Source organism: Bos mutus, chromosome 27 (assembly GCF_027580195.1).
Source record: "Bos mutus isolate GX-2022 chromosome 27, NWIPB_WYAK_1.1, whole genome shotgun sequence".
NCBI classification, from domain to species: Eukaryota; Metazoa; Chordata; class Mammalia; order Artiodactyla; family Bovidae; genus Bos; species Bos mutus.
This window is the reverse complement of record NC_091643.1, coordinates 9,743,007-9,768,567: the sequence shown is the minus strand read 5'-3', so window position 1 is coordinate 9,768,567 and position 25,561 is coordinate 9,743,007. Positions and strand designations below refer to the sequence as shown.

At 44.5% G+C, this 25,561-nt stretch overlaps 1 protein-coding gene across 1 annotated transcript in view; it reads right to left on the bottom strand.

Annotated features, from left to right (window-relative positions):
• The window catches only part of ZMAT4 (zinc finger matrin-type 4), a 386,494-nt gene that overhangs the window by 237,492 nt on the left and 123,441 nt on the right, over positions 1–25,561 (bottom strand). Inside the window, exon 3 of the mRNA XM_005899833.2 lies at positions 13,518–13,607. Within this exon, the coding sequence (XP_005899895.1) occupies positions 13,518–13,607 (90 nt within the window). The remainder of the gene's footprint in view (positions 1–13,517; positions 13,608–25,561) is intronic.

Here is a 25,561-nt window from a genome sequence, read left to right as displayed (position 1 = left end):
AGAGAGATGTAGACCCCAGAGACCCCCAGCTGCCACGTGCCAGTGAGTCCCCACTGTGCAGGCAGGCTCCTGTGAACCCCTGCTTAAAAAGTCAACATAGAAACTCATATTTCAGAGCTGAGGTCAGTAGGAGAGCAATTATCACAGATCCAATAGCTCTTCGGTAATCTGTGGTCACCAGGATTCTTTGAGTCAAACTACCCTAAACAAAACTATATTTTGATTCATTTTCAAGGACCCATATGGTGTGCAAAGTCAGAGACACACAGAGGAATTAGACCCATACTCTTCCATGTCTCAAGATCACCCAGTAGGCATGGACAACCTCTTTGCTCCAGAGGCAATACCAGACTGTCCTCCTGAGAAGGACATCTTGACTCTCATGTCCCATTACACTTAAGGATGAGAGAAGGTTGGCCTCTCGGGAAGGCCATCTGCCTCTGTTAGCTGCACACCGACTCCTGTTCACACAGCCTTGATTTCTGGTAAAACAGCATCAACTCTCCAAAGCAGACAGGAGAAGGCAAGCAATGCCCAGCAGCAGAGGTTGCCAGTGAGAGGCCAACAGGGTTTGTTGGGGGACAATGGAGTCAGGATGTGTAGGCTGTGATCAGAAGCAACCACTGAATGGACCAGCTTGTGCTGTGAGAGGACGCCCTCCAAAGACCTGCCTCTCCTCTACTTTGGGTTTTTCCTATTTGAACATGACCCCTGTGGGACCAAGAAACGGGTCAAGATGCTTGTGGAAACTGCCCACAGCCCTAAGATTTTCTTGAATACAGCCAACTGCACAAAATATTCCTTAAAAAGGCCACTTTGATAGGTATACAACCAAAGGATGATTTCAAGGAAATGTTCTAGAAGACTTTCTATACGAATGACAACTTTTTGTTAAAGCTATTTTTAAACTCATTGTTTTAAAGAAAACACCAATGGGACAATAGCTTATTATGAAGATACGAACAATCGTTTATGCACCTCCCTCTGTGTGAGGTACTAAGGTGAATAAGTAAAGACCATGCACTTGAGAAACCTAAAACTGTGCTTTCTGGGCATTTTAAAAACATCTCTGCATTTTATCTCACTTATTTTATTTTTTTGGCCACACCACACAACACGAAGGATCTTAGTTCCTTGCCTGACCAGGGATCAAACCCACATCCCCTGCATTGGAAGCATGGAGTCTTAACCATGGTACCACCAAGAAGTCCCCCCATCTCTGCATCTTAAATGAAAGAACAGGATGGACTCCCTGGGGATCACTGGACCTGGGTCCCAAGACCACATCTGAGCTATTCCCGCCTTCTAAATAACCTCAGTCCTCCAGCTGGAAGCACATTATCTAACCACTGCCAACTTCTCCATCTCCTCTGGAAGCCCTCCAATAGCTCTCTGCTGGTATCTTTCATTCAAGGCACCAGGGCTCTGATACTGTGCTCTCCCCAGCCCCTCACTTGGTGCCTGTCTTGAACTCACTCTGCAGGCTTTTCTGGTTTTGTATATCAATGCACCAGGAGGGCACCTCTAGCCGCTGTGACTCTGTGGGCGCCCCCTCCTGGGCTGGTTCCTGAGTCGCCTCACCCTAACCATCAGAGAGAGAGAAAGGCTTGACTGAGAAGGAGTGCTAAGGACAAAGTCTCCCAGGCCCTCTCTCTTGCTGCCCCTACCCCTTGGCAGGGGGCGAATTCACTCTAGGCAACTCGGGCAGGGGGGCAGTAACCGTCCAGTTGTCTAAGATCTAAAGATGGAAGTTATTCAAAAACAATCTTACATCTCACATCCCTTATCCACGTCACCCATTTTTACCTACTTAATTGTCCCTCAGATCTATGTATTTCTCATTTTTCTCCCCTGCTGTTACCCTCATCCAAGGCCACCCTCTTTCAGTTGATAAAAGAAATGCTCACATATTGAAGTCTTGGGAAGTTATTCTGACTTGACATGAGTTAACCTGAATTGTGGGATAACAAAAACTGCCTGTCTGTGGCGATCAAACCTACAGTGTACATCTGCTTTAATTATTGAAGAAAAAGGTGCAGTGACCAGAAGTTAAGAATGTCCATGTTAAAAAGAAAGATGAAACACCTCCCTTCCTGAGACACCAATGCTGGTCTTCCTTCCATGATAAGACTCCCCCTTTCCCAGGCACCAAGGCCATACTCACTGTGTACATGCCAATCTGGATTCTTGAAAACCTAAAGGAATGTATCCCCGACTTGCTTGATGTTCTTTGTTCTGACAAGATATAAAACTGTGCTGAAAATCATGCATCTCCAGAGCAGTTTCTCAGAATCATCTGAGAAGCCATCTTCTGGGCTATAGCCCTCAATTTGGCTCAAATAAAACTCTTTCTATTCCTATTATGGGGTTCCCCAGGTGGTATTAGTGGTAAAGTACACGCCACCCAATGCAGGAGATGTAAGAAATGTGGGTTTGATCTCTGGGTCGGGAAGATCCCCTGGAGAAGGGCACAGCAACCCACTCCAGTATTCTTGCCAGGAGAATCCCCTTGGACAGAGGAGCTGGTGGATATGGTCCACAGGGTTGCAAAGTGCTGGGCACAAGTGAAGTGACTTAGCATGCACGCTTTCCTATTTTAGATTGCTTACTGATGGTTTTCATGGACACAGGAGACAATCGAAAGTTTGACAGATGACAGTCCAAAGAAGAGGAGACCCTTCTTTCCCCAAATCCATTCTCTACGTCTCACCACACAGCTTCTACCTCTGAGCACCAGCCATGCTGATTTTCTTGTTATAACTTATTCCTTAAATTGCTGTGACTTGTCTGAGTATAGAGGCTTTACATGTGCTCTTTCCATCTACCTAGAATTCTCTGACCTCTACTCATCTTTCAGACACAGCTCAAGCCTCATTTGTTCAGATTTCCCTGATTCCCAAGACCTCATGATTTCCCAAATTCTATATTTTTCCACTATGTTCCTTCATTTATGTATCTGTCCATTCCCCACACTATCCTGTAAACACTGCGAACAGAAACTATGTTTCATTCACTTTTAAATTATCCACAATTAACCCAGCACCTGACTCTTGGTAGACAGCCAATCAATAGGAAAGATTAAATAAACAAAGTTGTTGTTGTTCAGTTGTTCAGTGGTGTCCTAATCTTTGCAGCCCCATAGACTGCAGCATACTAGGCTTCCCTGTCCTTCACCATCTCCTGGAGCTTGCTCAGACTCATGTCCACTGAATAGGTGATACCATCCAATCATCTCATCCTCTGTCGTCCCCTTCATCTCCCACCTTCAATCTTTCCCAGAATCAGGGTCTTTTCCAATGAGTCAGCTCTTTGCATCAGGTGGCCAAAATACTGGGGCTTCAACTTCAGCATCAGTCCTTCCAATGAATGTTCAGGATTGACTGACTTTAGGATTGATTGGTTTGATCTCTTTGCAGTCCAAGGGACTTTCAAGAGTCTTCTCCAACATCACAGTTCAAAAGAATCAATTCTTCGGTGCGCACCCTTCTTTATGTCCGCTCTCATATCCGTACACACATGGATGAATAAATGAAGAATACATAGTAATTCAGAGCTCAGATCCGAGATTCAATCTGTATAGTATTCGCATCACTTACACGGTGTACAACTTTGGATAAACTACTTGACCTAAGCTTCAGCCTTCACATTCTTTTAAACTGGAGGCCATAAAGATTCCTACTTGTACTTGTAAAGTTCAAATGAAGTATCTACCATGTATTTATTAGTAAAAGGCCTGACACATAAAAAGGGCATCATAACTTGCTGGCTAAGGAGAGAATTTATCCAACGATCACAATAACAAAATTAGAGTTCAGCAGGAGGGCCACGAAGCTTGTGGTAATCAAACATCCGTGACACTGCATCCATCTTCTAAAAAATTAGTTTCATAGCTGTCATTTTGGGGAATTCTTTCCTCTCCTCTGGATCAGATTCTAGACAGGAGTCATAGCTACGATACATATTTTAGTATAAATGAGTTTCAGAACCAGAGTCCCAAGCTATAGATCTAGTCTCAGGCCTAGGACGTTGTATACAGCTCAACCGTCATACTTCACATTGACATCTGTTTTTGCATTTAATCATTTGTGTGTTTGTATAATAAAAGTTTTTACTCCACTTTTGGGTACAGTTTCCTGAGAAAATATTGGTCTTTTCAGGACATATCATTGATTTGCGGTGACAAGAAAAAATACTCTAAATCAGGGCTGTCTCAGAAAACTCAGGAGTTCTGCTTACCGTAAACTGAGTTTGGTGGATAGACAGCAAAAGAAGGAAACCATTCTCATTGTTTCTACAGTGTTACAGGCTTCACCTGGATTCCTGCAACATAACCTGCTCATACATTCCAGTCTATCTATATTGAAAGAAGCAAAGCAAAACAGCAACGGTGTTCCCGCTCAGTGGTGGGAACGATGTTTTCTATTCTGTGCAACCTTCTACCTGCTGGGCCCTGAAAAAAATGAAACTCCTGAAATAAACAGAAGACACAGGGAACTCAGCTCAGGGCTCTGTGATGACCTAGAGGGATGGGATGAGGGGAGGGGAAGCAGGTGTGTGAGAATCCAAGAGGGAGGGGATATATGAATACATAAAAGCCTCTTGATGAAAGTGAAAGAGGAGAGTGAAAAAGTTGGCTTAAAGCTCAACATTCAGAAAATGAAGATCATGGCATCTGGTCCCATCACTTCATGGGAAATAGATGGGGAAACAATGGAAACAGTGTCAGACCTTATTTTGGGGGGCTCCAAAATCACTGCAGATGGTGACTGCAGCCATGAAATTAAAAGACGCTTACTCTTTGGAAGAAACGTTATGACCAATCTAGATACCATATTCAAAAGCAGAGACATTTCATTGCCTACAAAGGTCCATCTAGTCAAGGCTATGGTTTTTCCAGTGGTCGTGTATGGATGTGAGAGTTGGACTGTGAAGAAGGCTGAACACTGGAGAATTGATGCTTTTGAACTGTGGTGTTGGAGAAGACTCTTGAGAGTCCCTTGGACTGCCAGGAGATCCAACCAGTCCATTCTGAAGGAGATCAGCCCTGGATATTCTTTGGAAGGACTGATGCTAAAGCTGAAACTCCAAAACTTTGGCCACCTCATGCTAAGAGTTGACTCATTGGTAAAGACTCTGATGCTGGGAGGGATTGGGGGCAGGAGGAGAAGAGGACGACAGAGGATGAGATGGCTTGATGGCATCACCAACTCGATGGACATGAGTCTGAGTGAACTCCGGGAGATGGTGATGGACAGGGAGGCCTGGCATGCTGCAATTCATGGGGTCGCAAAGAGTGGGACACGACTGAGCAACTGAACTGAACTGAACTGAACTGAGAGATGATTCACTTCATTGTACAGCAGAAACTGACACAACATTGTCAAGCAATTATGTTTGCTGTTGCTTAGCTGCTCACTTGTTTCCAAACTCTTTTGCAATCCCATGTACTGTGGTCCACCAGGCTCCTCTGTCCATGGTATGTTCCAGGCAAGAATACTGGAGCGGATTGCCATTTCCTTATCCAGGGGATCTTCCCGACCCAGGGATCAAGCCTGAGTCCCCTGCATTGGCAAGCAGATTCTGTACCACTGAGCCAGCTGGGAATTATACACCAATAAAAAAAAGAAGACAAGGCAGCTTTAGAGTCTGGAATGTTCCAAAGGGATAATTCCTGTGAGTAGGGAGACTACATCCACATCCAGAGAGGTGACAACCCACCTCTTCCTTTGCCAAAAGCATGCACTTCACCCAGGGGTTAGCAGACACCTCCTGTGCAGGGCCAGAGGGTAAGCACTGTAGATTTTGTGGGACAGAGTGCCCCATTGCCACTGCTCAGTCCCTCTGCATGATGTGAAGACAGCTCTCGACAGTTTGGAGAGGAATGAGAATGCCTGGGTTCCAATAAGACTTTACTTTCGAGCATCACTATTTGAACTCCATGTAGTTTTTCATGTCACGATGTACTAATCTTCTTTTAATTTTTCCCCCAACATTTAAAAACGTAAAACCCATTCTTAGCTTGTAGACCTTACAAAAATAAGCAGTGGCTGCATCTGGCCGGTGGCTGTATTCTGACTCCTGGCTTAAGACGAGACACATACACAAATACTTAACTTGCACCCACGGATTTCCTAATTGCTCTTCAAGTCTCCCAAATGTAGACACCAGGCCTGTCCCTAACTGGGTGATGGAAGTAGTGTACTGCACGGCAGAGACCAAAGATTGGAACGCACAGACGAGGAAATTTCTAAAATTCCCTGAAAGAACAGTTTACACACACTTTACAGTTTGTCATGCAGCTGCACAAACAGGAAGCTTTTATCTGAAGCCCTCTGAGAAAGGGGCAGAGAAGCAGGCAGAAGCAGACTGTAACCCTTGATTATAAATCTACGGCAATTACAGTTTAGAAAGTCCAAAGCAAAGCTGTAACACTAATCTGTAGCTCAGGCAGGGACAGCATCCCCACTTTTAGCTCTAAATGTGTAGCTGGCAGCCAAGACACGACATCGTTGGTAGACACATCCCTCATCGAGAAATCCCCATGAATTCAGCAGCAGACCACTGGAGACAATGGAAAAGGTTGAGCAAGCAAATGTCAATACTATGCACAGTATGGGCTCGTATCCCTGTCCACCGTCCAATCTCCATTTGTGTCTCCACTGCTGCACTGGTTGAATACCGTCTCCCCGGTTATATCCACCTCAGACATGTGACCTTACTTGGAAATAGCATCTTTTCAGATGTAATAGATTATGATGCCTTCACAGTGGATGATCAGGCTTCCCTGGTGGCTCAGACAGTAAAGAATCCACCTGCCAATGAGGGAGACCGGGGTTCGATCCCTGGGTCGAGAAGATCCCCTGGAGAAAGAAATGGCAACCCACTCCAGTATTCTTGCCTGGAGAATCCGATGGACTGAGGAGCCTGGTGGGTTCCAGTCCATGGGGTCACAGAGTCAGACACAACTGCGCACGCCCGCGCACTGGATGACCGTGGCCTAGATCCAAAGACGGGCATCTTTATTAGAAGACAGAGACGCACACAGGGATGAAAGCCTGGTGCGACACAGTTGCAAACCAAGGACTGCCAAGGGTGGCCAGCCACCTTGCCAGGAGAGAAGCATGTACCTGATTTCCCATCAAGGCCTCCAGAGGGAGGTCCTGCCTACACCTTGATTTCAGATTTGTAGCTGTAAGAACTGTGAAAGTATATATTTCTGTTGTTGGAAGCTAACCGGTTTGTGGTCATTTGTTAACAGAAGCTGGAGGAAACAAACACAGCCGCCTATTAGTACTGTGCATCTCAAGATACCTTGGAGTTTTATTTCTCTGAACACATGACTCGTGTCGAGTCCACGTTCAGAAGAGGCCTTTCCCGCCTTCTTCATTTGATCACTCACATCCAGACCCTCTAGAATCAGCTTGGGGACTTCCCTGGTGGTCCAGTGGCTAAGACTCTGTGCTTCCAACGCAGGGGGCCTGGGTTCAATCCCTCATCAGGGAACTAGATCCCACATGCCACAGCTAAGACCCAGCGCAGCCAAGTAAATTTCTTTTTTTAAAGAATCAGCTCATTGTCACTTTCTCTGGGAAACACTGTCCTGCCAAAGTCCTGCCAAGAGATATCAGGGTCCCCTCCCTCGTGCCCAGATGCTAGTGATAAAACACACATTCACACTGAGGGTCTGGGGAAGTCCTGCTGGCTTACACATGACTTAACTTGGATTTTATGCTAACCAGAACGGCCTGCTTGTGATTATCAAATCTACATTGTACAAATGCTTTAATTATTAAAGAAAAGAGCACAGTGACCAGCAGTGAAGAATGCCCTTGTTAAAAAAGAAAGATGAAATGCCTTCCTTCCTAGTCAGCCAGTGCTCGTCCTCCTTCTAGGATAAGAGCCCCTTCCTAAGCACCAAGGCCACACTGACTCGCCGTGTGTGTACTGGAACAGTTTTCCTTTTGAAACCTTGAAGGAACGCATCCCTAACTTTAATGGTCTCATTTCTGACAAGACGTGGAACTGTGCCCAAAACCATGCTTCTCCCGGAGCAGTGCCTCAGGTTGTCTGAGAGGCTGTCATCCGGGCTATGGTCCTCAGTTTGGCTCAAATAAAACTCTTTTCTCTTCCTATTATGGATTGCTTATTGATTACTTTCATTGACAGTGGTCTAGCCGTATGACTAGGGTAGCATCTGCTTCACTTTTCAAATCATGAAAAGACATGATTTGCATATAATGGAACCCCCACTACGTCCTGATTCCTGTGAAGGAAAGTTCCATGTGCTTCCATCTTTACGCCCCAGCACTTAGGAGATGGTGCAGCCCCTGTCTCCAAGCAGGGCATGGTGAGCCACTTTGCAGGGGCCAGAGGGAATTCTATTTTGCTGTGTTTTATATTTCCCCAGCCTTGTCTCTGCCACTTACTGGCTGTTTGACCAGAGTCAAATGACTTCATTTCAGTTTTCTTCTCTGTGGGGAATAACACTAGCCCCTACCTTACACAGGACTTGTGAAGAGGAAACGTGTTTATGTATAAGCATTTAGGGGGGAAGCATCTGAGAAGCGCCAGTTACTATTCATACTCTCCCCTGGGGAAGCAATGCTGTCTGTCTCTGGACCCAGCAATGGCTTCCAGGCCCCCAAAGAAGCTACAATTTCAAGACATGTAGAAGAAGCCCAGGAATAGAATTTAGGGTAGCAGACAGGGTCTTTTTTTACAAATTTGGACAAGACATGGTACTTCTTTGAGCCTTATTTTCACCTTTGTAATTACGGGGTTGGAAGGGGATTACAATGAATCCTTCCAACCCAAATCCAGGCTATTTAGGGACCTGTGAAGGCAACAGTGGACGTTCTCAAGCTATGCCAAATATTTCAGAACGCAAGGAAAGCCATATAGATATTTAGGCGTGGGTAAGTCCGGTCACACTAACCAAATGTCAAGTCTCCTCTCTCAGAAGGAATTACATGAACTCCAAGTAAAAACAGTTTACTTAATACTGACAGGCAATTTGAATTTGCAGTTAACTTATCTTTACAGAATAAAAATAAAAGTAAAACTAAATCACCTTTTAACTTCAAAGTGCTGTTTCCCAAGCAGACTTTTTTTTTTTTTAAAGCATGTGATCCATGAGTGAGAAGATAATAAAAGGGCCCATTGGTGGAAAACCAAGGCTCTCAGTAGACTAGATAATCTTTAAGTCCTTTCTGGCTCGAATGCTCACGGGATTACTGAAAATTTCTCCAAGGCAATCAACGATAGCAATTTATTTCGTATTTAATTTTACTCTGTGGCCTCACGGGGAGTATGTTGTGCTCTAAAATTTCAAGGAAAAAAAAAAAAAAAAACCAGAGGATCTAAATGAGGATTCTAAAGAGTAAAACAGGGGATTTTAAAAAGCTGGAAAAACCAGAACAAAAGGCAGAAATGAACTTAAGTTTTTAAACAACAACCAACCAAAAAGGTCAAATGACCTGGAATAGAAATGACAATGGCCCTGGGGATAATAACAGGTACTTCTGTTCCTCTGTACGTAAATAAAGTTACCAAGTATTCCCAGGAAAGGGATGGCTGCCATTACCTATCAATTTTAGGAATCGCTGTGGCCCAAGCTTCATGTGTGGTCAGGGTTTGGAAAATCAGCAACAAGTTTTCTATTTCCAGAATAACTCACTTGGTTGGATATTGTTCTCAATCAGTGACATCAGGATGCAAACCTCAGCCCCCAGGAGCAGGGCAGGTGGGAGGATGGGCAAGACAAGAGAGGCAAGTGGAGCGAAGTAGGACAACCTCCCCAGATCACAGGTGCTGGGGGGAGAGGATCAGCAACAACAACGCCTGCAGAAAGCACTTTGAAAACAAAGTGCTGAATGAATGAGTTTGCTCAGTTGGATCTTCTGATGAACCTGTACATGATGGGTTATTATCACGCTCCCCGTCTTACCACCCTGTGGAAAGAAACGCCAACCAGAGGAGAACAAGAAAGGCTGCTGATGCAGAGCGTGCTGTAGCCAGGGAGCCAGCCAGCCGTCACCTGCATCTGCAGGAGACGCAAAGGCAAGCAGAGACGTGGGGAAGCTTCAGAATGGAGAAAGGGTAGGTCTCACCTGTGCCCTGATGTGGGGAAAGGCAAACAGGTCACCTAAAATGGGAAGAAGCCCATGTGATGGGTCAGGGATGCATATTTGGCTTTTTCTGGTTGGTCCTGAGTTGGAAACGGAGACAGAAGTCCACAATGATGTCAGCTACTCATCAAGTCCTGCCATTCAGGGCTTGTCACAGGGCTGTTTTTCACTTCCTGGATTGTTACTATAGACAGTAGCCTGACGTCCTGTAGACTGACTTACAGCAGGCAGGCTTCTGGGCTGGTCACTATATATCAGTAGGTTGCTCTTCTGTACTGGCTGCAGGCTGTGGGTCAGTCGTAGTTTTATATATGGTCTGTGCATTGTTGCTCAGACGAGTCTGACTCTGCAACCTGATGGACTGTGCCTGTCAGGCTCCTCTGTCCATGGGATTCTCCAGGCAAGAATACCGGAGTGAGCTGCCATTTCCTTCTCCAGGGAATCTTCCCAACCCAGGGGTGGAACCCGAGTCTCCCACATTGCAGGCAGATTCCGTACCATCTGAGCCACCAGGGAAGCCCTGTGTATGGTCTAGCCATTGCTGATTTGTATATTCAGGGTCTCAGTCCTTAGATGTGAATCTGTATCAAATGAAATTGGTTCAAATGGTTACAACATCAACTCTCAAGGCCCTGGAAAGGGGCTGGGGGAGCCTTGCACATTGCATCCAATACATTAAGATGCCTAATGGAAACGATAGTTTTCACTGCGAAATGTCCATACAGCCTGCTAAAGCATCAACCATCTCTTCTAAAGAGTAAGATCATTAAGTTGCTTTTCCTATTTACTGATTTGCTCATAGACCGGGATTATCGAGTCAGAGGAAATGACTGAATCAGCAAATCCAATGATAAAGCCAAGTTTTCAAAACCCAGCAAAGAGTTCTCAAAGGGGTCTTCAGGAAAGAACTCTTGTAAATACTTCTTGCTGTAAAATCTGACCTTCATTCCTGCTAGGAACTGACCCCAGGGTGTCTGGCAGAACCAGAGCCTGAGTGGGGTGCAGCATGGGTCTGACCAGACTGGCAAAGACTGTGTCTTCAAGGCCACCAGCAGCAGTCCCAGTGCCCCTTTCTCTTTGCCTATGAAGGGGAACAGGACACCCCACCCTCTAACATGCCACTTTGATATACTGATTTTTTAGTAAAGTGACTTAAGAAACAGCAGGTGCAGGAAGGACACTCTGACCATCTCCTGCCCCCTGAAAGCAGGAGATAAATCTCCCATGTGAAAGGCACCCTCCCTGTACCAGGAGGCAGAGGGACAGCCCTATCACCAGGGATACAGAATCCAGGGCCAAGAGGCCTCTATAAGCAAACCTCAGTACTTCTTCACTAATTTGCTACCCCAAGCCCAGCACCCTCTCTTTGCCCCTTCAATTCCTTATAAATTTGTCACTTCACTGTCTAAGAACATAAAAGCTGCCTGCTTTGGTCACTTTGTTGAGTCTCTTCTCTTTGGGGCTCCCACATGTATGGAATTAAATTTGTGTTTCCTCTGTTCATCTATCTTTAAGTCAGTTTAATTATTAGACCAGCCAAGGAACCTGAGAAGGAAAGGTTTTCCTCCTAAGGATCACTCCTTAGGAGCTCAGCTATGCGTGCACCACTCATGATTAGAACTTGAGTGGACAGACAATAATAATCTGTGCTCCAAGAGCTTCTTATTAAGTGTCCATGAATCCCTATTGTTTCTGACTCTTAAGATTAGATGCTAAATGGCCACTGAATGAAGGGATACATCACTGAACAACTGCAAGGGGAAACAACGGAATTCTGTTCTCTCTGTTAATAGACACCTGACGGAGAGCATGACTCCAGCATGCTGCAGGATTCTGAGATTACATAAAAGCTGGCTTAAGCCGACTCCCCTGTGGCTTAATAGGTTGTTTTGCTACGGATGCACCCAAGAAAACACCCGTCCACCCTCCTCACTCCCACTGCGTCCATCTGGTACCATCCATCCAATCCCAAAGACCCCAGCTCGCATGCCACCTCTGCAGTCACACGTTCCCTGGTCGCATGGCCCGGGCATGACTCATCCACCCTTTGTCTCCATGAGGCGCTGTGTACAAATGTTAACAAACACCTCCACTGTGGCACCAGAGCTCTTTTATGCAACGCTTACCTCTCTCGCTATATTTAAGTCTCTTTAAGGCAGGTCTGTGGCTTGTGTGTCTGTCTCCTTGGTGGGCAGTAAAGAAAAATCCACAGAGTCCAGGTGAGTCTGCACCTGTTACTTCATTTTGGGATGCTGAGATGTGGCTGGAAACCCCTGGCCCCGGCCAGCCCTGACGTTCTCCACCTTCAGTCACGTGGAAGGGAGGAGCCCCATTGTAACCACAGCCAAAATCCCCCCTGATCCTTACCGGTCAGCTTCCTGACCCCTAATTAGGCAAAACTACCCACCCCAGGCCTCACTCATTAGGGCTCTAACCAGTCACCCCATGAAAACCACACCTTTCTCTCTCTCTCCCGTTTCTCTCTCTCTCTGTCTCTCCTGTGAAGAACAAATGAGCACAGGTTTTGCCCAGTCTCTTCAATGATTATGTATTAATTTTTAATAAGAAAAGAAGACTGGCATTGATATGGCAGCAGGAAAAAAAAAAAAAAAGCAGGATCACAAGCACAGTGAGAGGTTGGGATGTGAATTCTTCACCCACAGCCTCTTGGCCCTCAGAGGGTAAGGCGTTTCTGTGTTTAATCCGCAGTTGGTATCATGGAGGACCTCTGCCATGGATGGGTAAGAACATTCTACTCGGCAGGAAAAGGGCCCCCCGCAGGGAGGAGGGGGTGCTCCTCTCAGCAGTCTTGGCCTCGGCCTGGCTAAGGGAAACCCTTTGCTCTGACTTTAAACCTTCAAAGCGACTGCCTAATTGTTATTTGTCTTCCTAAGTAAACATTCCCTCAGAGAAAGATAACACTGATCAAAACCCTGAATATTTTTATTTGCAAGATATGTACACAGTTTTCATTATAAGTGAACAAACTGGCGCTCTGTTTTACACACCAAAGGAAACATACATTATGTAGAAAGCAAGGCTCCGATATTTCTGACAGGTTTGCCCTTAGGTCATGCCTTCTCCAGGCGCCCGCCTCCCCTCACCCAGCCTCTGACAGTCTCAGCCCCTCCGTTTGTTCTTTCTTTGCAAGGTCCAAGCACAAAATCATCAAAAAGTCTCCCAGCCCTGTATCCTGCAAGGTCTGGCAGGAAGAAAAAAAAAAGGAAAAGACTTGCTTATATGTTATATTTTCTGTCATAGTTAATGAGAACGATTTCAACTCACTTAGCTTTCCCGCTAGGCTGGACATAACTGGAATTCCCAGACTTGCAAAGTTTCTCGCCGACAGAACAAACTGTCCAAGGATATTGCGTGGTGTCAGATACTCACGTTTTCTGATCGGAGCCTCTTGGCTGGACACCCACCATCCCTGGGGTGAAGCATGTAATACAGTCGGACTTTGCTGGCATGTTTTCGACTCTGGGAAGGAAAAGCAGAAGCAGATACTATGAAAGAGAAGGCATTGAGAATCCTTGGACACATCGGCAGTGACTGCCAATGCCCAGAAGGAATTTCCTCAGAAAATGTGAAGGTCTATACCAAGGTCACAGTGAGAGGCCTTGCACCAAGGCCCCAGATGGAGAGGCCAGAACCAAGGTCATCTCTGAAACTGACTGAGCCCGGCTGTGAAAGTGTTAGTTGCTCAGTCACGTCCAGCTTTTTCTTTCCTTCTCCAGGGGATCTCCCCGACCCAGGGACCGAACTCAGGTCTCCTGCATTGCAGGCAGATTCTTTACCTTCTGAGCCATCAGGGAAGTCCATTTAACTGTTGCCAAAAGCCCCCCTGATCCTTATCTAGGTCAGCTCCCTGACCCCTAATTAGGCCCACCTAATTAGGCCCACCCTGGTACTCACCCTATAATGCTCTAACCCAACACCTAATGCCATCCTTCAACAGGAATTTTCTTTGTCTTCAGGCGATAAACATTGGCTACTAATTCATGCAAAGTGTCGACTCTCCCTAGTCCGTCAGGAGGTCAGCCTGCTGTGCTCACAGCGCCTTCATCCTCAGCCCCCTACTCTTGATAATTACTCCCTTCTGAAATTCTCTGTGTCTGGAAATTCTTTTCCAACCCACGTTTGGACTGCCACGACAGAAAATACTGGAGCACGCTCATGTGGGTCCCTTGGGATGACGTGTCAGATAGGTGAAGTGACTTGCCCAACGTCATCAAGACAATGTAATTTCAGGATTAAAAAGCAGTTAGGGAAGAAAGGTGCAACCACTGGGATCTTTTAGCCTGGAGTGAATCCTGTTCAACTGTCTGCAAAGGTAAGAATAGGTCAGCAGAGGGAATGGTACAAGGATCAGCTAGGAAGAAGAGCCCAGTTCCCTACCTTAGTGAAAGTGAAAGTGAAGCCATTCAGTTGTGTCTGACTCTTATCGACCCCGTCCTGCCCTAAATAGCTGGGGACCACACTGCCGTGGGAGCTGGATGTGCACACAGCATCTCTAACTGAAGCTTGATTAGAGCCAAGCTACATGCATGGAGCCAGATGCCACTGAACCAGTCAAGCCCCACCACCTGCAGATCAGCAGGACTCCGAACTTCTATCTGTCCTGACTGCCCCATGCCTAGTGTGGAGAAACTGATTTCTTGTTACTTCCATCTTTCCTGTCTTCCTTTGCTGAACTGATAGCCCATCTGAACTCCCCTCACCTCTAAAGAACACTGAAGTTCTAACTTTCAAGCTGCTACCTGAGGCAGGATGGTGGACTGAAAAACACCCATAAAAGAGTCAGAAATTCAGAATCCCAGTTCAGGCTCGACCACTTTCTTCCTGTGTGATATCGCACAAGTCATGACATGGAATGAGTCATTTACTCTAATCTGATTATAGTCAAAGCTAGTCTCAAGCTTCCCTGGTGGCTCAGCAGTGAAGAACCACCTGCCAATGCAGGAGACACAGGTTCAATTCCTGGATCGGGAAAGATCCCCTGGAGGAGGGAATGGCAATCCAGTCCAGTAGTCTTGCCTGGAGAATCCCATGGACAGAGGAGCCTGCCAGGTCCACAGAGTCACAAAAGAGTCGGTCACGACTTGGTAACTAAACCACCCAAACAAGTCTCACATTCTCCTTGTACAAAATGAGCGCAATAATATTTATTAGGGTTTCCAGGAGAACCAAATGAGACATTATATAGGAGAGTCTGTTTCTCAATGCGGATTGCACCAATCCTGACTTTGAGCTCTATGTGGTCTCTGTAAGGTGAATTCTTGAATCCATTGCTGCCTGATTCCAAGTCCCCCAGCCCCTACCTTTACTCAGAGATTATTTCCTTCTTTTCCAATGACTTGGTTCCACGTGTCATTCTTTACAATTGGGTTCTAGCCTGATTGATGGGTTGCCTTCCTGGATTAGCCACAAAGGGGAAGTGATTTCAGGGAATACACAGCAAGTTGCATCTTGTTCACAGGACATCGTGTAACTCCTTCCTGTCTGGTTTGCCTCATTTATCACTTCTTTCATTCCTTCACTGTGCCTCAAGCAAGAAGACCACGCCTCCAAACACCTGCTGGACACTTCTAAGGTCTTTAAATGCATTTAAAAGTGCTAACCGGTCCATCCTAAAGCAAATCAGTCCTGGGTGTTCATTGGAAGGACTGATGTTGAAGCTGAAACTCCAATACTTTGGCCAACTGATGCAAAGGGGCTGACTCATTTGGAAAAAAAAAAAAAAACCTGATGCTGGGAAAGATTGAGGGCAGGAGGAGAAGGGGATGACAGTGGATGAGATGGTTGGATGGCATCACCAATTCAATGGACATGGGTTTGAGTGATCTCCAGGAGTTGGTGATGGACAGGGAGGCCTGGCGTGCTGCAGTTCATGGGGTCGCAAAGAGTCAGACACGACTGAGCGACTGAACTGAACTGATTTGCAATATGAAAATTATTAGAGACATTTAAAAAAAGTACTAAAGTGTGATTTTCGAAATATATCCGAAGCCCTTTCTAGGTTGAATTTTAAGTTTTAATCAAAGGTTATCTGGAGTCTTGTCTGCTTGGAAGACTGGAAGGATAGAGAAATGGAACCCCATATGAATATGTGTCCGATGATTTCAACATCACTGCTTAGCTTCTGTGAGCTCTTGAGAATGTTGCCATGCAAACAAGCACGTTTCATTTCGCAGGTAAATATGCCGATGTCTAAAATGTGTACAGCTATTCTACAGGGCTGTGGGGGTTTTGGAGGTAAGGGGTAGTGGAAATATTAGGAACACTGCCACAATTCAAAAAAAAAAAATTTAAATAAGACGTCAAAATCTCCAGGACATTGAATGTTGCCACAGAATCTGGGCTGCTGTAAAGCACACACAGGCAGGTAATTGGTGAAAAGACAAAGTGATAACAGTGTGAGCTCGAATGGGGCTGAAGTAGGTTTTCAATTTTGCTTTTGTTACCATAGAAGAACTTCTTATCACAGTCCCTGCAGCATCAGTCTACCCAGGGAACAAAATCATGGCAAAATTGGAAATCTCATAAAGCAGCTTGTTTTGTGGTAAGGTTTTTTTTATTCTTTCCTAAAATATAACATTTCTTTCAGAAAGGCTATTTCCAGCAAAGACAGAGTTCACCGGGTTATTTACTTGCAGTTTGACAAAACAAGTAAAAAAAAAAAAAAAAAAAAAAAGAGCAGCTCTGCTGTGATTAGTGATGATGAGCAATATTGGGTCAGAACCTTCTTCCTGATAGTGTCCACTGAAGGCTTGTTTTTCTCCTTTGGCTTCCCAGTCTCCAGGCTGGCTGGAAGGACTGCCTTGACCTAGTGTCTAGGTGGAAAGAAACAGAGCCTTGGCAAACACCACCTGATCCTGGATTGATGGGGGATAGGATCTAGTACTGGCTCATCACTCAGCTGCATCCCTTTTGCCTGGTCCTCTCTTTTCCTCCTGTTGCTTTTCCCAGGCCACTTGGCCTGGAGCCAACACCTCCCTATGCTGACTTCAGGGGGAAAGTCAAAACCCCAAAGACAGTCCACTCCACAGTGAGAGGAGCATGGGACTGCCCTCCCAGCTGGTCTGACTCAGACCCAAAGCCACAAATGATGTTGGTCAACAAAGGGAAGGAGGCTCCCAGTTGAACGTTCCTGGAGCCCTGCTCTCCCCCAGAGCTCTGCCAGCAGCTCCTCTCTTTCTTCCTGCCACGTTCACCTCTTCACCCAGACAGGACACGGAGTCACCTACTGCATCACCCTCCAAGTGACTTCTCTTAATTACCCTCCTCTCAATTTCCCTTAACTCTCTGAAGCTGCATCAAATTTGGCATAGAAATCTCACCCCATTCCATTTATTCCAAAAACGAAACCTTTCCTACAGAAAGTTAAAATTGCATTTGAGCAAAGATGTTCATCACAGCATTATCTAAATAGGAACAAAATAATAAACTGGAAGACAGCTACACTTTCAACAATAGGAGACGGGTTCAAGCAGCCATGGAATGCCCTTATGTTCAGTTGCAAATGGAAAAAAAAAATGCTTTCTACATAATGAATATTGGATAGAAAATGCAAAGCTCAAAATTGCTCATATACGATGATGACAATTAAATAAAAATTCGTAAGTATAGCAAGAAGAGATGAGGGGAGAAAAATACAGTTTTTTAGGGTAAGAGTCTAGATGGTTTCTCTTTTTAATTTTTATAACAAATTCATCTTTAACAAAAAATAATAACTTCAAGCCTTTGTAATTCCTCCTTAAGTCTACTTTATACTAATTATAATTAGTAAAAAGCATCACTGATCTGGAGTGCATTTAACATATATTGATATAACTGATCACTTTTCCATTTACCCTTATCAACATTCAAAATGCACACTGTTTTCACTGTAATTCTTGGTAATTAGATGAGCATACTTAACCGAAGAGCAGGACATGCTCCTTCAGAATTGAAAACCTGATTTTGGTCCATTGAATTCTTTGGTAAATATGTATACTTTTCACCATGTGGTCATTTTAGCTTTCTGTGTATGAACGGAGATTATGGGATGGTAAATGCTGTCCAGACAACCAAACCAAGAAGACTTGAAAAAACACTACCCCTCAAACTGCCTTAGGTCATTTCAAAGATCCATTAATACCTAAAACTAACACTGTTTTTAAGAGTTTAAAAAGCCCAACTGTCAGCCAAAAGGAACTTAAAAGAGAAAAAATATACCTTACTAACATGTTAAATGTATATATTACAGAGTTTCAGGAGGGAAAAGGACCATTAATTTCAGGGGGAAAAAACATGAAAAAGAAATTATACTCTCTTTCAGTTGCACTGAGAGTCAATCCCAGGTTCTTTCTTGCATTAATATTTGCATTTTAAGTAAAAGTCATTATTTTCATTCAAACCACATCAACTTTAAGCTTCCCAGATAGGCCAGAAATGACCAAACCTTTCGTTTTAATTAAAGCCCTTCCCCCGTTGCTGGGCATTGTGTGGGGGCAGACCTATCTGGAGACTATTTTCTTTGGCTGAAACAATCTCTTGGCATGCTAAGGAACAGTCTAAAGTGGGAATTCAGGCCAGCCTTCTCTTTGCAGGGATGAAGAGCAAGACCAACCTCTGTTTCAGATGTATTGCTGTGAAAGGAGAGAGTGAAACACAGAAGCAGAACAGCTCTGTGCTTCACCTAAAAAGCCACCTTCCACGATCACACGCGTTCCTTAAAAAATTCTCAACTCACATTTGCTTCCAACAAGGCTACTGATTTCTGCTCTCATAAAATGTGGCGATAACAAAGCAACTTGGTATTTGCATAATGTTCCCAACAGCCTTCAAAGTCCTTTCACATTTATCCTCTCATTTTATCCTCGGATCACAGTTGTGAGGCTGGCAGGAGATGTGTTGTTTCAAATAAGCTTTAAGATCCATTGCTGATTTCCCACTTAAATCTTCACCATCTTATTTCATCATAGATATCTAATTATACCTCCTTCCAGAAACCAGCTAACATAAGCCAAGGACTATAAGGAAAAACGAAAACCTGGAACAGACTGATCATTATAGAAGAGTGATTCTCACAAGCCACCAATTTATTTCTACTCATTCTAGCGTGAAGAGGGGCCGATTAGGGCAGAAATAAAACACAGCAAAGGTTTCACTTCCTGGTTGCCCAAGAATGTCTGTCTAGCTGATATGGGATGGAGGCTCCATCTCTCGGGAAGGAGAGGCTGCCCTGGCAGATCCCCCCTTAACACTCTAAGGTTGAGGGCCCAGGGCGGAGCCCCACAAACATTGGGGGGCAACTTCAGTAGGAAGTCAAGGTTAAATGCAGATGAACCAAGAGGAAACACCAAGTGTCAGAGATTCTCTCTGATGAATGGGGCTCTTTCCTGGATTGGTGTATCTTGATTGGTTGGATATAGAAACCTAGAGTAGAAGACAGACCAACTGGAAACCTAGGAAGAGAAGACTGGCTCTCTAGAGAAAGCCTTTCACGGCACAGAGAAGGAAGATATAAAACTCCTCTACCCAAGTCCCCAGATACCAAGTCTCCTACCCAGGCTGCTGGGCTCCTGAAATGGCCTGTCTTCATCCAGTCCTCAAGCTGAAATTGGATCAGAAGATCCTAAGAGGGTTCAGGTGGACCGTGAAAGGATGCAAGGCTGATACACACACAGCGGGGACATGGGGCAGGCCTAACCTTCTGTTCTGATGAGTGGAGCACCGGGGACATGGGGCAGGCCTAACCTTCTGTTCTGATGAGTGGAGCATAGGAAAAAAAGTCATGTGACACAAAAGAAGACACTGACAAAAACTCTCAAGGAAGAAACATCAAGAAATGTTTTCTTTGCAAAAGATTTACCACAGTAAGTAGACGTTCTAAGTGGCAAGTGTTTAGACCATTTAATTTAAGAAAAAATTGACTGAGGATTAAAACTCAAGGATGAGATAAGACAATAAAGTAAGGATGTTAAAAATACACAGCTTGGGACTTCCCTGGTGGTCCAGGGGCTAGGATTCTGTGCTCCCAATGCAGGGGGCCCAGGTTCATCTCTGGTCAGAGAACTATATCCCACGTGCCACAGGTAAGACCCAGCATGCCAAAACTAAGACCCAGAGCAGCCAAGTAAATAAATAAAGATTTTTTTAAAAAGAAAAAACAATATCACAGCTTAACTTGGAAGGTCCTTCTCAGCAGGGCCAGAGCACAATCAGCACTACAGCAAAGTGTGAAGTTAGGACACGGTCACTTCCTAGAAACTAGAGGATAAGATGAAGAAGTGGGGAAAAGTGGTTCTGGAGATGTGACATACGAGAGACCAGGACAAATACAGTGTGCCTTTAACAGTAGAAAAACCAAACAAATAAATGGAATATTATAGATTACAAAATTCCAAAATACACCCAATAGTCTGAGACCAAAAAGAAAGCTACGAAAATACATAAAATACATCTAACTTTATGATTGGAAAATGTTCTAAACAGCAAAGCAAAAGAAGCAGTACTGATAAAAATGGCTATATATATAGATACATAGATAGATAGATAGGACAGAAATGGGATGGACTTAACAGAAACAGAAGATATTAAGAAGAGGTGGCCAGAACACACAGAAGAATTATACGAAAAAGATCTTCACGACTCAGATAATCATGATGGAATGATCACTCACCTAGAGCCAGACATCTTGAAATGCGAAGTCAAGTGGGCCTTAGGAAGCATCACTACAAACAAAGCTAGAGGAGGTGATGGAATCCCAGTTGAGCTAGTTCAAATCCTAAAAGATGATGCTGTGAAAGTGCTGCACTCAATATGCCAGCAAATTTGGAAAACTCAGCAGTGGCCACAGGACTGCAAAAGGTCGGTTTTCATTCCAATCTCAAAGAAAGGCAATGCCAAAGAATGCTCAAACTACTACACATTTGCACTCATCTCACATGCTAGTAACACAGAAGGCAATGGCACCCCACTCCAGTACTCTTGCCTAGAAAAGAGCGACCCCATGGGGTCGCTGAGGGTCAGACATGACTGAGCGACTTCACTTTCACTTCTCACTTTCATGCATTGGAGAAGGAAATGGCAACCCACTCCAGTGTTCTTGCCTGGAGAATCCCAGGGACGGGGGAGCCTGCTGGGCTGCTGTCTATGGGGTCCCACAGAGTCGGACACGACTAAAGTGACTTAGCAGCACACGCTAGTAAAGTAATGCTCAAAATTCTCCAAGCCAGGCTTCAACAGTATGTGAACTATGTACTTCCAGATGTTCAAACTGGATTTATTAAAAGGCAGAGGAACCAGAGATCAAATTGCCAACATCTGTTGGATCATCGGAAAAGCAACAGAGTTCCAGAAAAACATCAACTTCTGCTTTATTGACTAAGCCAAAGCCTTTGACTGTGTGGACTACAACAAACTGTGGAAAATTCTGAAAGAGATAGGAATGCCAGACCACCTGACCTGCCTCCTGAGAAATCTGTATGCAGGTCAAGAAGCAACAGTTAGAACTGGACAAGGAACAACAGACTGGTTACAAATCAGGAAAGGAGTACATCAAGGCTGTATATTTTCACCCTGCTTATTTAACTTATATGCAGAGTACATCAGGAGAAATGCTGGACTAGATGAAGCACAAGCTAGAATCAAGATTGTGGGGAGAAATATCAATAACCTCTGATATGCAGATGACACCACCCTTATAGCAGAAAGTGAGGAAGAACTAAAGAGCTTCTTGATGAAAGTCAAAGAGGAGAGTGAAAAAGTTGGCTTAAAGCTCCACTTTCAGAAAGCTAAGATCATGGCATCCGGTCCCATCACTTCATGGCAAATAGATGGGGAAACAGTGGGAACAGTGTCAGACTTTATTTTTCTGGGCTCCAAAATCACTGCAGATGGTGACTGCAGCCATGAAATTAAAAGGCGCTTGCTCCTTGGAAGAAAAGTTATAACCAACCTAGAAAGCTTTTGAAAAAGCAGAGATATTACTTTGCCAACAAAGGTCCACCTAGTCAAAGCTTTGGTTTTTCCAGTGGTCATGTATGGATGTGAGAGTTGGACTATAAAGAAAGCTGAGCACCAAAGAATTGATGCTTTTGAACTGTGGTGTTGAAGACGCTTGAGAGTCCCTTGGACTGCAAAGAGATCCAACCAGTCCATCCTAAAGGAAATCAGTCCTGAATATTCACTGAAGGGACTGATGCTGAAGCTGAAACTCCAATCCTTTGGCCACCTGATGTGAAGAACTGACTCATTTGAAAAGACCCTGGTGCTGGGGAAGATTGAAGACAGGAGGAGAAGGGGACAACAGAGGATGAGATAGTTGGATGGCATCACCAACTCAATGGACATGAGTTTGAGTAAACTCCAGGAGTTGGTGATGGACAGGGAGGCCTGGTGTGCTGCAGTCCATGGGGTCACAAAGAGTCGGACGTGACTAAGCAACTGAAATGAACTGAATATATACATATATATGCTTGTATCTTAAATACATATATGTAAGAAGAAAACCAGACTTCCCAGTTGCCTCAGTGGTTAAAGAATCTGCCTGCCAATGCAGGATACATGGGTTCAGTCCCTTGGTCGAGAAGATCCCCTAGAGGAAGGCATGGTAACCCATTCCAGTATTCTTGCCTCAAAAATCCTGTGGACAGAAGAGCCCAGAGGGCTGCAGTCCACGGGGTCACAAAAGAGTTGGAGATGACTGAGCACACACATATACACACTAGAGGCAACCACAAAGCAGGAAAATATCTGCCATATGTGAAAGTGGTCTGATACCTTTAAGATAAAGTGTGTTCCTACAAATTTAGGAAAAAAATAATAGTAAATAAGCAAAAGATAGAAATAGGGATTTTAAAAATGCAAATAGTTAAAAGATACATAAAGAGAAGCTCATCCAAATTCTACCTTATATTTTTTACATTAAAAACATGTATTGTCACCCATGAAATTGGCAAAAATTTACAAAATATACATATCCATATCAGTGAAGATACAAGGAAACTAAGACTCTTGTACATAGCTAAAAGGCAAGTGAACTGACATTATCTTCCTGGATGGAAATTTTGCAATATATATTCAAAAGGCAAAAACTCATTCAATCCAAAATTCTACTTCTATGAGTTCATTTTAAGTTCACAATCAGAGACATCCCTTATTTATAATAATGAAAATGAGAAAGTAATTTAAATGTCCTAAATGAGAGGGATAAATAATATGATACATATATATATATATATGAGACAGATTACCAAACTGCCATTAGCAAGCATATTAGTAGTATTCAAATACATGAAAAATACTATGCAATAATACTAAGAAAGAAAATCTGCTTCAAACCAAAAAATAAATGATGCCAAACTTCTTAAACAAAAACATACGTGTGAGGACTTCCTTGGTGGTCCAGTGGCTAAGACATCCCAATGCAGGGACCCGTGTTCGATCCCTGGTCAGGGAACTAGATCACTCATGCTGCAACGAAGAGACCATTGGCCACAACTAAGATCCATTGCAACCAAATAAATAAAAAAATATTTAAAATATACACATATGTTTGTGCTGTATACACATGGCTGTGTGCATAGACATGACAAAACTCTAGGAAGAAACACACCAAAAGATTGATATTCTTTACCATGGATCACAGGTGACTTTAATGTACACCTTTTTTGAATTTTCTAAATTCCGTAAGGAATCTAATCATTCCAGTAAACGGAAAGAAAAATCACACTTTTATAGGTTCATTCCAGTTTTGATGATTTCCCATTCTAATCACTTAAGATGAGGAAAATGAGTCTCAGGAAGACTAAGAGAATTGCTCGAGATCGCACAACTTCTAAGTTCTCAGAGGACACGGATTATACGTCTTCTCTTCATTTATATCCCCATCATCTATCACCATGCCTGAAATACCCCTGACACAGTCAGTGCTCAATAACTGTCGATTAAGGGACTGAACGCGTGAATGAAAGAGGTGATCCCAGAACAAGAGCCCAAGACTCCCGATTAATTAAAATGATCCTGTGAAAGTGTGTGTACATAATTGCTATAGACTCCCTTTGATTCTGAAAGTGAAATCAAACCCATCTCCTGTCTCCTCCCATCTCTCTACCCCAGCCAGCAGTGTAGGTCCTAGAGGAGGAGGGAGCCTGCAGACCAGGGGGAGTTCTGGCAACAGCTCCCGAAGGCATTCTGCAGAGTGAGCACATTGGAGGAAAAAGTCTCAGCAGGGGATCTGACAAAAGCTGAGCTTGAACATAAACTCCCAGGAAACCTAGGAACTGCTGCAGCTGGTGTGTGTGCTCGAGCTAGTCGCTCAGTCGTGTCCGACTCTTTGCGACCCCATGGACTGTAGCCTGCCAGGCTCCTCTGTCCATGGAATTCTCCAGGCAGGAATATTGGAGTGGGTTGCCATTCCCTTCTCCAGGGGATCTTCCTGATCCAGGGATCAAACCAGGGTCTCCTGCATTGGCAGGTGGATGCTTTACCATCTGAGCCACCAGGGAAGCCCCACTGCAACTGGCACAAAAGTCCAGTCTGGAGTGATGCCTCTCGTCACAGCCACCATGCCACATGCAACCCAGCTGGTTAAGCAAGAGAAAGTTTGGAACCAGCAGAGCCAACTCGTCCACTGTTTTTAAGAATCCCAATGCACCCGATGCTGGCTTGGCAAATCTCACTTAACCCGTTGGCCTCGGGTGATACGTCACTTTGCTTTTAATTATAGAATCCTGGGCATGTGTGGCACTGTGGACTCAATTGTATGCCCTCGCAAATTCATATGTGGAAGCCTAACCCCATCCCCTCTTGACATTACTTTTAGATACTCAAACCAGTCAATCCTAAGGGAAATCAGCGCTGAATATTCACTGGAAGGACTGATGATGAAGCTGAAGCGCCAATCCTTTGGCCACCTGATGCAAAGAGCCAATTCACTGGAAAAGACCCTGATGCTGGGAAAGATGGAAAGCAGTTGGAGAAGGGGATGATAGAGGATGAGTTGCTTAGACAGCATCATTGACTCAACGGACATGGATTTGAACAAACTCCAAGGACAGAGGAGCCTGGTATGCTGCAGTTCACGGGATTGCAAGACATCAGATATGACTTAGCAACCGAGCAACAAATCAAGCTTGAATGGGGTCAAAAGAGTGGGGCCCTAACCCAACAGAACTGGTGGCCTTCTGGGACAGGGGATGCTTCCTCTTTCCGTGAGCACAGAGGAAAGGCCACGTGAGGAAAGAGCAAGCAGGTGGAAGTTCTGCAAGGCAGGAGGAGAGGCTGCACCAGTAACCACGCCAGCACCTTGATCTCAGCCTTCGAGCTCCAGAACCGGCAGAAAAGTAAATGTCTGTTGTGTAAGCCCCCACTCAATGCTATTTTGTCTTGGCAGCCTGGGCTGACTAAGACACATGCCGTCATCCACACCAGGCGCTCTTTCTTCT